This window comes from Stegostoma tigrinum, chromosome 4 (genome assembly GCF_030684315.1).
Source record: "Stegostoma tigrinum isolate sSteTig4 chromosome 4, sSteTig4.hap1, whole genome shotgun sequence".
NCBI lineage: Eukaryota > Metazoa > Chordata > Chondrichthyes > Orectolobiformes > Stegostomatidae > Stegostoma > Stegostoma tigrinum.
The window spans coordinates 99,921,310-99,936,481 of NC_081357.1; the positions used below are offsets into that span (position 1 = coordinate 99,921,310).

Below are 15,172 nucleotides of genomic sequence, written 5' to 3' on the forward strand. Positions count from 1 at the left end.
ATTGAACCTTTGTTATTTACCAGTGCTGTGTGAGGGTAGTAGTTCTGAGTTCAGGGAAACTATATAAGATTAAAAAAATAGTGATCAGCCATGGTTTTTCTTACAGAAATAAGGCAGTGTTGCAAACTTGACAACCACAGAAAAAAAGACTCAGACAAAATTTGAAGCAGTGCAGAAGTTGCATTTACATTAGTATTCCAGGAAAACAAAATTACTCTGGATAATCTGTGAAGATTGTGCTGATCAGGTTGGTGATCTGTGTTAGCACTTCCAAATGTGACTACAGCAGCCAAAGGGCTGTCGAGAGAATTGTATCTGCCATTCCACAAAAAAGAAACAAGTACACAAAACAGAAAACAGCCAAAAGCAGCCGAAAACAAAATTAAAAAGGCAAGAGGTACATCAGATAAATTGCTGAATCTCCATATGGCGTAGCCTTATGATGTTACTATAACAGATCCTCTACACATTGTAAAAGATAGACAACAATGGCAAGATGACGACCAAAATGCTGTAATAACTGCCCTTTGACTACTTGTATTCCAATGTGAAATGAACTGACTCGGTGGAGCACTTATCTATTATATTCAATCAATGGAGGAAGCATAGGAGGGTCATCCACTCTTGGGTGACATCACAAACACTACAGATTTTGCTTTGCTGTCTTATTGGGATCTACTGTGATTATGGGTGAATATTCCTGGCATCTCTTCCTTCTGTTAAGTTGCCTGCTTATACAAATCAATTCTTTTCCACAGAAGTGCAGTACAGTTGTTTTGGTCAGTTGGTCATTGGACCATCCAGCACACTGTTGGGTCTGCTGCATTTGGATGGTTAGCTTACAGGCAGCCCCGAGTGTTAGGTTTGTACCTCAGTCTAAGGCATGCCCATCATACACTGATCATCGTCTGTTCAAGAATTCAATCCAGAGAGCAGCTATTATACTGGGCCTCAATGTTCCATATTGCACAAGCCTGATGCTGTTAGTGGCTCACAGCACCTCATCGACATATGGCTTGGGGAGCCAGCGTCTGTCCTTAATCAGTTGCACTGAGCGCAGTGTTGTGGCACAATACTGAGTCTAGAATGTCTTCACAGTGGTGAACAGGCTTTGCAATCACAAGGGCTGAGTGGCAGTCACTGCCATTGCGCACATGGCCAGATGTGTCCCTGTAAGTAGGTTGGTAAAGGATGAAGTCAAACAGGCTATTATTATACATTGTTCCTCTTACCATCTGCCATCTAGATCTAGTTGTTGCCTTCTTCAGTACTTGAACAAGCTTGAGTGCTATTTTGGTATGACAGAGGCTTCCTCGCTTGCTAGCTATCCGTTTAAAAAATAAATCCACAGATTGGCAAGCAGTGGCGAGTGTAGTTTGGCTATTTCATCATCAGGACCAAGACTGCTGAGACTGATACTCATTTCCACCTGTATTAATGACGTTACGACCCCAAGAGTCCTTCAGGCAGAAATCAGCAAACGCAAGACAGACTGCAGACCAATCCTGGAAATGTTTGGATTGCATCTCAGGGAACATCCACCAGCTTCAGCATAGCCACAGGAGGGGAAAACCCAGATTAACACAGAAACAGGAGTAGGCCATTCAGCCCTTCCTGGCTGTTCTACCATTCAAAATGGTCATCTATCTCAATACCAGATTTCTGCTTTCTCTTCATCTCCTTTGATGCCTTCAAAATCTAAAAGCTTATTTATCCCATTGTTAAATAATTTCAGTGATTTGGCCTTCACAGCCTTCTATGGCACAGGATTTTATGGGTTTACTATCCTTTGAGTGAGGAAAATGCAGCCAATCAGGTATGTCCTGAAAATATGTCAAAATTTCAATAGGAAGCAAGAGAAATCCTGAGGAAATTTATAGCACATGCAGTAGTTTCTCACTGGCCAATGCATTAACCCACTGAACCATAAGGGGAAAGCTGTCAGCTTGCATTAGGGAGCCAGTACTGAGCCCAGCTGAGGTAACTTCACTAGAGTATTAAAGAATCTTTAGTCAGAAATGACACAATAAACTCCTCCATTCTTGACTGGATTTAAAAGGAGTAGTTTTGCGTTTTCCCCTCAATCTCAGTTTTGATTTTGGATCAGATCTGATGCTTGCCATTATACACATTAGGTCTGCAAAGAATATCAACCTACTAAAATGATAGGTGGAAAAATTTCAGCCCTGGGTTACAGCACCAAGTGCTAATTTAAGCTTTGAAAAAGAGAAGTTATTTTTACAGGTCAATGAGTTAATACCTTGAGGACGTCAATTTAGGAATGGCACTCAAAGATCAATGGATGATAGGGGGCAATTTTTTAAAGTAGATAATAAAGAATTAATCTGTTAAAAATTACAAAGGAATGTATAAACTCTCTGAAAGGAGAAGTAAAATTAATTTAAACAGAAAAAAATTGAAAGTGCATTGTAACAAGTCAAGGGAGAGGGGCTAAGTAAATGACTAAACTAAAAATGTTACTGATGGAATACATAGTGATTATTTCATCTCTATCTCAAAGTTCTACAGAATGATTAGTAAATCAAACTCATTTTATTTTTAATACGCAAGGGTAATTTGGTATGGCAATAAATTCTGGCCAATCCAGTGACACTACACCCCTTGAGGGAATTTAGAGGGAGCTTTGTAATCTCATTGTACTTCAAATTTTAAAGATCAAAAAATGTCCTGGTTCTAATGCCTGTGATTCTCCTGATAATTACTAAATCTTGGACACTGATTCATCAGCTTTCAAAGCCCAATTGCAATAATAAGTTTGATCATTGGAAAATAAAAGTCAGTTTTCTCTTTCATTTTTGTGTAAATTATATAATGATGAAAGTTGATGAGAAATTGCAGATTTTTGAAAGACAGAAAATTTTAATCAGCCACAGTTAGGCTTTGCAACATAATCCCAGCATGAGAAAGACACCTTTTAAAAAATGAGATTGTTTATTAAATTACAGCATTCGAATTCAGGACAAACATATTGCTAATGTAGCTTTTATTCTGTAATTACCTGTCACGTTACAGACATCTTCAATTAAGTCCCATACATTTTTACAGCCAGTTGTGTCAGAGATGCACCAAGCCTTCACCTGGAGACAATCATTGGTCTTGGTACATGTACTAATGGTGAATTGAACCATTAATATTGCTGCAAAAAAAAATTGTGAAAGCATCATTACCAGCTCGATCTGATTTCAATCAATTCATAACAACAATCTTCACAAATAATAATTCGCCCTACTGATAAGGATACTGCATTGATTGGATCTGCAACATTCCATTATGGGACATTAGGTTGTATTTCTCCCTTTGTGCAAAAGATTCCTCTAAACAGGAGGGAGGCCAGGGACCAATGCAGCAACTAAGTGATGGGTAACCATTAAAACAGCTGAGACAAGGAGTTGCAGTCGGAGATTTTGTAGGACTCAGGTGATGAAAATGTATGTGCTCAGACTCAGAATGGGGGAGATAATGGAACAGCAGCTTCTGCTAGGCCCTTTCCAACAGAAGGCTTTAGTGTCCTTTACCGCTGCTCCTCCAGAGCTACGGCCATTTTCGACCAATAAGTCCCAGAGTGCAGACAATTTCAAGAGGCAAGGGATCAAATGAGAGCCCAAACGTCACCTCACCCTCACCAGCAAACCTCGATGAAATGTACACCATCCCCTCCAGACCTCAAAAGCAACATGATACCTAGCACCCAGTGAACCGACTTAATAATTTATTTATGGGCCTGCTGCATGTAACACTCACCAGCCCAAATCCCTTATAGAGAGGGGCCCCACATCTCCAAAGTTGGAAGGTAGGATATTTTGCAGGTGGCAGAAAAAGGTGAGGAACTGAAGGGTGTACAAGCAGTTGCCCACACCAGAAACCCCTCTGCATCATTGTAAAAGGTAATTTCCTCGAAATGATTCAGTTTCATATTGTACAGGATCCTGAGGGAGAATTTGATCGTCAGTTCATGTGGGAACAGACTCAATGATAAGCCTTCCCAGTAATAAAAATGAGACATAGGAGATAATGAAGAAAATTCAACTTTCAGTTAATATAGTGGTTAAAATAAACAACAGAGCTAAAGAATCTTGAGATCCATCACATACTTATTGATTGCAGGGTTTAGTTTAAACTTGATCCAAAACAAAGTTCAGTGACAAAGAAAAGTCAAATCTTAATAATAGCAACCAATTCGAATTTGGAATAATCCAATCCAGGATTGGTGTAAAATGGAGCAGTACAGAGTGATTTAGCATGTCCAGGGAACTTGGAATCAGAAGAGGTTGCAACTTAACTAATATTGTTTCTGGTGCAATCCCACTGTTGCCTGGAAACAATAAACCTGTGCATGTGCTTAAGGTAGAATCAATAGTGTTGTTGGAGAATTTCCAATCATACAATAAATACTCTAAATACGTTTGTTAACTATTCAGTAGCTCTGGTGCAAGTGGGAGAGTGGAGACCAGCAAACGTCAGTTGCTTCATATGTTTGCAGGGAATATGAAGATTAACTCTGCCCTCATGATGCGTGGAAGTCATTGTAACTAGTAGCTTCACTTCAGATGAGGAATTCTCTCCTCTCACTCTCCCCTCTTCCCCATGCCAACTACACTGTGGAACTTATGAAATGGAATTCAAATGGCAGAATATTGCATATCTAGAAAGTGTTGCAGCACACGAGTTAAAGGTATTTTCAACAAGGGGACAACCAGTTACTTATAACGAAATAACACAGTGTGAAGCTGGATGAACACAGCAGGCCAAGCAGCATCAGAGGAGCAGGAAAGCTTGACATATCGGGTCGGGACCCTTCTTCAGAAATGGGGGAGGGAAAGGAGATTCTGAAATAAATAGGGAGACAGGGGGAGGCGGATAGAATATGGATAAAGGAGAAGATAGGGTGAGAGGAGACAGACAGGTCAAAGGGGTGGGGTTAGAGCCAGTGAAGGTGAATGTAGGTGGGGAGTTAGGGAAGGATAGGTCTGTCAAGGGAGGACAGAATGGTCAGGGGGGTGGGATGAGGTTAGTGGGTAGGGGATGGGGGTGGGGCTTGAGGTGGGAGGAATGGTTAGGGAGGTGGGGACCAGCTGGGCTGGTCTTGGCATGTGGTCAGGGGAGGGGAGATTTTGAAGCTTGTGAAGTCCACATTGATACCCTCGGGCTGCAGGGTTCCCAAGCAAAGTATGAGATGCTGTTCCTGCATCTTACGGGCAGCGTCATTGTGGCAATGCAGGAGGTCCAGGACGGACATGTCATCCAAGAAGTGGGAGGGGGGAATTGAAATGGTTCATGACTGGGAGGTGCAGTTGTTTGTTGCGAACTGAGCATAGGTGTTCCTCAAAGCGGTCCCCAAGCCTCCGTTTGGTTTCCCCGATGTAGAGGAGGCCACAACAAGAACAGCGGATACAGTATATCACGTTAACAGATATGCAAGTGAACATCTGTTTGATGTGAAAAGTCTTCGTGGGGCCTGGGGTTGGGGTGAGGGGGGAGGTGTAGGGGCAGGTGTGGCACTTTCTTCGGTTGCAGGGAAAAGTGCTGGGGGTTGTGGGGCTGGAGGGGAGTGTGGAGCGGACAAGGGAGTCACGGAGAGTGGTCCCTCAACACTCCCTTCCAGCCCCACCACCCCTGGCACTTTACCCTGCAACTGAAGAAAGTGCTACACCTGCCCCTACACCTCCCCCCTCACCCGAACCCCAGGCCCCACGAAGACTTTTCACCTCAAACAGATGTTCAGCTGCACATCTGTTGATGTGATATACTGTATCCGCTGTTCCCTTTGTGGCCTCCTCTACATCAGGGAAACCAAACGGAGGCTTGGGGACCGCTTTGAGGAATACCTACACTCAGTTCACAACAAACAACTACACCTCCCAGTCACGAACCATTTCAATTCCACCCCCGCCCCCACTCCTCGGATGACATGTCCATCCTGGGCCTCCTGCAGTGCCACAGTGACGTCACCCGAAAAATGCAAGAACAGCATCTCATATTTCGCATGGGATCCCTGCAGCCCAAGGGTATCAATGCGGACTTCACAAGTTTCAAAATCTCCCCTCCCCCGACCACGTACCAAAACCAGCCCAGCTAGTCCCCACCTCCCTAACCATTCCTCCCCCCTCAAGACCCACCCCCATCCCCTACCCACTGACCTCATCCCACCCCCCTGACCTGTCTGTCCTCCCTTGAGTGACCTATCCTTCCCTAACTCCCCACCTACATTCACCTTCACTGGCTTTAACCACGCATCTTTGATCTGTCTGTCTCCTCTCACCCTGTCTTCTCCATTACCCATCTTCTATTCGCCTCCCCCGACTCCCTATTTATTTCAGAATCCCCTTCCCTTCCTCCATTTCTGAAGAAGGGTCCTGACCCGATATATCAAGCTTTCCTGCTCCTCTGATGCTGCTTGGCCTGCTGTGTTTAGCCCCCTTCACACCGTATTATCTCAGATTGTCCAGCATCGGCAGTTCCTACTATCTCTGTATCACTTATCATGAGACCTTTTCCTTCACACTCTTAAATTTGGGTTAAGGTATTTTGGGAGCTAAGTTGGACAGGCCCTGTTAACAACTGCCAACTGTGCTTTGCAGTTAACCTGCAGCCGTTCAAAATGACACAAGCACACACAATCTTTGGGTTAATTATGGATTAAAGTGTGCAGTTGAGCTAAACGTACTGGTGAGCAACCTCACAACTTAATAGGACTCACATTCATGGCTGCTTGCCCACACTGAAACCAAGCTGCACCTCTGGACGCATTCAGGTTGTGGCTAGACTCAATTAAAGGAAACACCAACATAAGAAATGAGAGCTAGAGGAGGCTGTTCAGGCCATCAAACCCACTCCAACATCCGCTCCTCCAAGCAATAGGACCAGGATTGATGTTTCATCTCAACTCCACCTTAATATCTGTATTTCTTCATTCTCACCCCACACATAAACCTATCGACTAGTGCCTTGAATATACTCAATGGCTAAGCACTCACAGGTCTGAGAAAATTCCAAAGATTCACAACATTTTAGTGAAGAAATTGGCCTTCATTTCAATCCTGAAGGCCCAACTTCGTATCCTCAATATGACTCCCGATTTTGGATCCCTCAGCAAGGCCCTTGAGAATTTTCTGTGTTTGACTCAGAGCAACTCTTGAATCAGTATTATAAATAAATAATTGTTTGTTTTCTCCCAGTCCTTCCCTCACACCACCACGGCCGTCCTGCATTGATGCTTTCAGACAGCCACTACTGGTTGACCAGCCACCGCGACACAAAGTTGAGGAACTGTCAGAAGAAGAAGAAACACAAATGCTGGACCTGACATGCTCATCAGCTCCATCCATTTCTTTTCTTTTCTTTTCTCTCTCTCTTTTCTCTTCTTTTTCTTTTTACCCCCCTGTCCTCGGGTGGCGTGGGTGATGTCCAGCGCAGAATCCCGGCCTCTGTGTGTACTTGACTTCTGGCCTCAGCATGGACTGGGACTCTCAGCCTCCAGATGAAGCCCAGTGCATGTGGGTTGAAAGAACTGTTATTCTGAATTCTTATTTATCTATTTTTCTAATTCGTTGCTGGGCTTCATTTTTCAAAATTTTTTCCCCTAAGAATTTGTACTTAAAAATCTGTCCCTTGGTACCTAGGATAGTGCCACAACTTTTCATTGTGCTCACGTGAGTACATTTGACAACAAACCTAATTCTAGTACTAATTCAGCCTCCACTGCAGAACACACAGTGGCCCCTGCTTCCCCTCTAGTGTCTCAGTGCTGCCACAGATGGTCAAACAAAGACGATGTAGGCTCAGCCTGCAGTCATTGTCGCTGCTATTACCAGGGCTCAAAGGGTGTCTGAGGATCTCAGAGACACCCAGAAATTTGTACTCCAACCTTTACTAAGTGCTGCCCCAGGACAGAGCCAGTGGTTCCATTGAACATAAACGCGGAGTTCTCTCTCAGGATGATACATGCATCCTTCCCACCGCTGACACTCCACTAGTGTCTGCGTTGTTTTTTGTTTGCCCACCAGCCAGCTCAGACTGCTGAAGTGCAGCAGTCAAAAGTCAATGCCCAGGGCTACTCAAGGTAAGGGTATCCACAGTCTCGGCCAGTGAGTGTCAGTAGCCTTTCACCCACCAGGCTGCAGCCCCTTGGAGGATACCACATTAGAAGTTGGACAGACAAATTCAGCACTAAGGAAATGTAAGAAGTGCTCAGTTAACTCTTGCATGGATTATTAGATGCTTTGAAGTTAGTCTTAGCAATGGCTTTTCTTTCAGGAGGACAGTGAAGGCCTGTAACTGGGGGAATGGTAAGATGTGGTTCTGTTGGACAGTCAAAATTTAGGGTTGTATTCATGGGAAAGCAATGAAATGCTCGCCAAAACTTGTCCAGAACACAGACGCAGCAGATGCCTTCCTCCTCATATTCCTGCTCCTGAGATCAATGCTGAACTGATGGTGGCAAGGACTGTGTTTTCATGATAGTGGCAGGAAATGCAGAAAATCTGGATGCCCTTCTGGGAAGTACTAAAGGGGGATCCTCCAGACCAGTAAAGCCAGCAGCAACTTCGCTGCAGCAATGTAACCATTTGCTCAATGTTGCTTTGACATGGCAACATGGCTATCATTAAAGTACCTGCCTCATGTGGTTGGGCTGTGGAGGAGACTCTGTGGAATGAAATGGGGGGCCATCTTCTGGTGGCTGAAAGTTTGCAACACCAATGGGCTAGGGCAGGATGAATGTATCCTGACTGCCTCCAGGCTGGGGCCATTTAACGACATGATGCTCAGAGTGTGGTCTCCCATCTACTGGCATGCAGAACAAATGGGAACCTTTACAGTCATGGTACATCGCAGCAATGAGATCAATAACGGTATCCACAGAGTCACCTGGATATTGCATTACTGGGAGGCCCTTGATCAATGGAAGGTAATCTGTTCCTGCTTCCCTCAGTACATAATAAAACCAATCTCTTGGCATCTAGAACCATGTCATCTCTCTGAGGCAGCAAATTGTGGCAAATGTTTTCCCATTGTGCAACATCACTTCCTGCAGGGTTACCAATTATCATCACCTACCAGTGCTTCGAAAGTTTCACACAGAAACTAACAGGCAATAATCAGTGCAGGTTGGCTCTTGTTTCTATGAAGTGTTGGTGGGGTCATACTATTGAATGTAGGCTCAATCATGTATATCCTAGAGAAGGCATTAACTAGAGCAGTAAGGCGTCAGGCCATGTGTCAAATCGGAAACAGGCACAGACAGAGGTTACAGATCTGTCTACACTCCATGTTTCTGATACATGTATGTAAAACTCTCATTCACACCGTCACTACGATCAGCAACAGATCTGCCCAGTACGCATTGAAGAGACACAGACGCCACTTCGCAATTAAATGACAACCACAAAGCAATTTTCATTTCTCACTCTAATTTGAATTTGTTGAGATTGTCTTCACGCTCACCTTTGCGCAACCACTGTCATACCTTCTACTTTAATTGCCCGATCCACTTCAGCCATTTTTGCCACTCATGTCTTTGCAATTGACTTTAGTTTTGAAGTAAAGAACATCACACTCAGAGTTAATATCAAACTCCATAAACATAAGTGCACTCTTACAAAGAATACCACTTACTATGAGAATACCAATGAAAGCGCCCTCATCCCATAAAGATATAAACAGACTCCACTCCATCACCCAACATCCCATCCTCTTTCCATGACAATTTCATATGTAATCATAAAATGCATAACATTTACTGCTTTACCACTTACCTCCTGACCTTCTAAACCCCCAAGCACACTTTCTGAGTGAAACAGCATTTTAATAGTGCGATATGTTATATCATGTTAACTTCAAGAAACTCTTCTGGTTAGACCAGGAAGTGGTTTTCATCAAATATACTGGACCATACAGTCCCTGTGTATTTTTATGCTTGAATGGTGAGAGCAGCCTTTATCATAAACAGAAGCCTATACAGTGAAGTGAGCTGGACTACCTCCACAATTTCCATCCCAAAATTTGAAAGCCATTAGGTAAGAAGATTACAGGTGCCCTAACAATGAAATTCCAATGTTATCATGGCTCAGAAACTCTCATAGAATTGGAAAGTAGTGCACTTTAAACCAGAAAATTAAAGACCAGATAGACATACATCTGTTGCCTGGAAATTACTCAGGTCTGTAATTAAGGGTAGGGTGACTGAGCACTTTGAATATCTTCAGTCGATCAGAAAGAAAGAGCATGGATTTGTAAAGGTTTCATATTTCCAGATGAATCAGATACTTTTTTTGAAGAGCTGATTAAAGATGCACACATGGGAAATATTGCTGGATGTTATTTACATGCACATCCAGAAAACAATTGATATCGTCTCTCATAGGAGACCGTCAGCTAAAGGTAAAGTGCATGGAATTGGAAACAAATTATTAACCAGGTTAAGAAATGGACTGAGTGATAGGAGACAGATCAGTGGTCCCCGCAAGGACCTGTATTGCTGCCTCAACCATTCACTATATTCATCACCGACATAGATATTGGGATAAAAAGATATATTCTATCTAAACTAGCTAACAAAAATGATGCAGACTTGTATTCAGTGTAGATGGAAGAGTAACATTACAAGAAATTATTATAAATTTAGTGCACGGACAAAACTTCAGCCTTTATTTTCCTACATTAAAAACAATAAGATGATCAACTTTGGACCTACAAATGGATAAAACAGGGTTTCTAAATAGCAAAAAAAAGCTAGAAACAGTCAAAGAGAATTGAGGGCCTATATACAGATTTATAAAATAACATGAAGAGGTACAGGAAGCAATCAAAATTATTGGGGTTAGAAATCTCACTTTTTTCAATATTTTTAGTTTTTTTTGGAGCTGTGAACTATGAGCTGAAAATGACTTTTGAACTGTGGTGGGCATCTTGTGTGAAAAGAGAGGTCCAAACAAACTCGTGTTTGGATGTCCAGGCCTGGAAGTTAATTGCAGGCTGGTTCTAGATCAAAAGATACCATAAAATTTTTGAAACTGTGGCAAAGCAACACTTTGAACCAGATAGAAGATATTTGGTCATTCAATGAAGCCAGTGCTGGGGTATTAGTGCCAGAAAGTCTGGAAGTGAATATAATGGTCAAACAGAGGGAATGGCTGAAGAGTGTAAACAGGGTTTTGCACAATGTTTCTGAGAGCAGGAGCTTGGCCGTTGTTCGGGCCTGTCCAACCTCCCATTATTAAATATTAGAAGTTCAGGGAATAGAAACTAATTTGTAAGTTACTGAATTTTCCTCAGGGCCTTTTCAATATCTTCAGAAAATCAAGAAAGAAATACTCATATGTGCCTTTGGAAGAATGCATTACAAAAACTACTTAAGTAATCCGGTCAGTACACTATGGAGCTGGAGGAACACAGCAGGTCAGGCAGCATCAGAGGAGCAGGGAAGTTGACTTTTAGGGTTGGGACCCTTCTTCAGAAATTGACCCGAAACATCACCTTTCCTGCTGATCTGATGCTGCCCGACCTGCTGTGTTCCCCCAGGTCCACACTGCGTTGTCTCTGACTCCAGCATCTGCAGTTCTTCCCATCTCTAAGTAAGTTTTATTTAGTTTGAGTTATTTATTTGTTGGCACTTGTGTTTTGTTTGAAAATGCTGTGTAAAGTTTGTGTTGCTGCTATCTGGCACCATCTTAAAACACAGAAAAATAAACCAAAAAATAGAATATGAAGGCAGAAAAGTAAAGAAATAAAGAGAAAGTGAAAAAGTGTTCAACTTTACTGTCATCCTTATCAAGTGCTCTGCCATGGGCTATGGGCCTAATGGCTGGATATGGTCCCCTTAACCACACCGCCACCACTAGGACGTAAGTTGTCACTCTTCGGTGCCATCTATCACTAAACTGTGTCTGTTGTCTATTCGTCTTTGTTGTGAATGGAGCTGAAAACAAGGGTTATTGGTTTTAAATACTTATCATTAAATAGATTACTTTTGTTGCTTAATTTTGGCCGGCTGAACTTACCAAATTATTAATACCGCAGTTAAATCTTCTATTTAAATAACAAACCCAGTGCCTAAAACTGATTATTCATAGAGTCTGGGATTGTTATTCAAAACTTCTGGTTAGAGTTACAATCAGAATTAGGTTTATTGTCACATGTACTCACAGGAGTACAATGAAAAGTTTACAAGTTGCCATTTACTGCATTAACTTGTGTACAAAGGGACCTCGGTACAGATTCTTACATACCAAATCTTAGGGAAGAAGATTAGAAAAATAAAGAAATAAAAAGTTCAGTGTTACAGACCTTTGTGGCATCTTAAGTACAAAAGTACAAAATCATAAGAATAAATCAGAAAAATAAAGAAATAAAAAGTTCAAAATACCAGCCCTCCTGACCCAGTCCACATAGGCACCTAGCCTCCAGACCACACTGGGATTCACCTCGAGGCTTTTGAGGCCGGGAATCTGCTTTGGATTTACCTCAAGGCCGGGACTCCACGCTGGCTTCACCTCGAGGCTCTTGAGGTCTGGAATTCCACGTTGAGGCCTGGAGTCTGCACTGAAGACAGGAGTCCATATTGAGGTTAGAAGTCCATACAGAGGCTGGGAGTCTACACTGAGGCCGAGTATCCACGCTGAGGCCAGCAAGATTTCGTTTCAATTTTGAGGGTCGTTGAAGGTTTGAATTTTATTGTGTTATGGATACAAAGATGAGATAGCTGATTTGATTTTGCTGTTTTTCTTGTGCTTATATCACTAGAATGTGTTTTATTATGTCTATAAGACTAGAATAGAAGGAGAAGTACACATGCTTCAGCTTTACAACATGCTGATTGTATCACTCCTGGAATACAATTAAAGATTCTGAACACTGCATCTTCGGATAAGATATTGGCTTGTGTGAGAGAGTGAATTTACCAGAATGATAACTACATTCCAGGGGTTAAATTATATAGAGACATTACACAAATAAGGGTAGTAATCACTGAAGTTTAGAAGGTTAGATGGTAACATGATTGAGATTTTAAACATATTACAGGATGCAAATGGGTTAGATAAAGAAAGCACTATTTCCACTCATCTAGGATTTGAGGACATAGCCGAAATATTGGGAGCCTGAACATTCAGGCTCAACATTCAGAAACACATTGACACATTGCCTTCAAGGAGCAGAACTTAACGTCTTCCTTGGGGCAGGTTTTGAGGTTGGATTAAGGGCATTTAATCATACCCTAGTATGTGGTGTTGTCCTATATCTTCCTGGCTTTTTAGCTGTGGATTGTAGATTTTCTCTCAAACTGTCAAGCTGACATTGATGTTCTCTGTGTGTGGCTGCAAAGAATGATTGCATTCAATTAGTTTCTGCCAGTGTTGGTGTGGTATCATCCACACTAACTGAAGCTTCAAAGGTCTGGAGTTTGTCTTGAAGCTCAAAGCTGCCTTTCTTACATGATTGAAGATTGATTCTAACTCCATAATTCTGACCCACTGATTCTGAGGTCACTTTGATAGTTATAGAAATCTTTGAAACATCACTTGCTTTACCTAGTAATTAACCTAGTGGAAAGTCACTTTAGAGGTGGGCAGGCTTTTTACTCTGGGAGGGCCTACTTTACTTGACTGTGAGTGCAATTTGAGTTGCCATTTCCCTTTGGTATGTTCTGTTCAAGTAGATAACTTTACATTTGGTTTATTTTCAAAAGAGGACTGATTCTCCTCAAAAGCAAGGAAGAATAGTATCACCCGAATTCTAAAGAGCAGGAAGGTCTGGAATTTATGACTTCAGTAAATAAACAGTTTGTTGCTCTGGCTCCTTCTAGTTACATATCTGGCATGATTGGCCTGTCCCTGGGGATAAGCGAGATGGCTAAAAAAGAAAATAATGGTGAAGTTTGCCCTGGAGAGAAACTCATCCCTTTCTCATCACCTCACTAAGTTCTGGGCAAGACGTTCAATGGGCAACTTTGTCATACCACCTGAATAATGCCCTTAAATCATCAATTAATGGCCACTTAAGGTCCTAAACACACCAATTCCTCAATCACCTGCCTCCCTATGAGGGGGAGAAAGACAGCTAGTTTCTCATCTGGGAAATTAGGGCAACATATTTGTGATTTGCAGGGGTCTGGGGGCAGTGCCCTGTTATGAGTGCATCTGAGGTTTGGACGAGGGAAGGGGGTTGACCGCTGAAATTTGCCCACTGTTCTTGCCCATGACACTTCCCATCAGCCTACCTCTCCTCTCAAAACCTGCCTGAGAGAAGTCTATAAAAGGACGCACCTTCTCACTGCTGGAACCCCTGAGGAATAGGCCTCAAGTGCCTCAATCTGCTGGTTTCTGATTGATTGGTGGTTTCTAATGGCACAGAACACCAGTGTCAAGGCCTATGATTTGCCATGAAACTCACAGAAGCTTAGTCAGCTCTTAACAAGGTGATTGGCAGGTGACAGGGTGAATGTCCTCAGTGATGGGCTCGAGTGTTAGTCATCACTTCACACCCCCATACATCTTTGAAAAAGGGAATGTTCCATCCAATCTGAAGCAGCAAACCACTCTGTAAAATGCAATCTTATGATTCCTTATTTTTCTACAATTTCCAGCTTCTGTTTGTACAGGAATGGAGTGTCTGGCCCACTCTTCTGTTTGTACAGGAATGGAGTGTCTGGCCCACTCTTCTGTTTGTACGGGAATGGAGTGCCTGGTCTACTCTTCTGTTTGTACAGGAATGGAGTGTCTGGCCCACTCTTCTGTTTGTACAGGAATGGAGTGTCTGGCCCACTCTTCTGTTTGTACAGGAATGGAGTGTCTGGCCCCCTCTTCTGTTTGTACAGGAATGGAGTGTCTGGCACACTCTTCTGTTTGTACAGGAATGGAGTGTCTGGCCCACTCTTCTGTTTGTACAGGAATGGAGTGTCTGGCCCACTCTTCTGTTTGTACAGGAATGGAGTGTCTGGCCCACTCTTCTGTTTGTACAGGAATGGAGTGTCTGGCCCACTCTTCTGTTTGTACAGGAATGGAGTGTCTGGCCCACTCTTCTGTTTGTACAGGAATGGAGTGTCTGGCCCACTCTTCTGCAATAGTAATCAAAGGATGCCGAAACACAGCTCTGCTTTTAGAAGAATCATAATGATGAGGAAATTTGCACAAGATTATAGAGTCATCAAGTCATAGAG

The 15,172-nt window shown here is 42.7% G+C and overlaps 1 protein-coding gene across 1 annotated transcript in view; it reads right to left on the minus strand.

The window, feature by feature from the left end:
* gfral (GDNF family receptor alpha like) overlaps positions 1-15,172 on the minus strand; it is a 106,158-nt gene that overhangs the window by 69,136 nt on the left and 21,850 nt on the right. Inside the window, exon 2 of the mRNA XM_048531878.2 lies at positions 3,020-3,157. Coding sequence (XP_048387835.1) covers positions 3,020-3,157 — 138 coding nt within the window. The remainder of the gene's footprint in view (positions 1-3,019; positions 3,158-15,172) is intronic.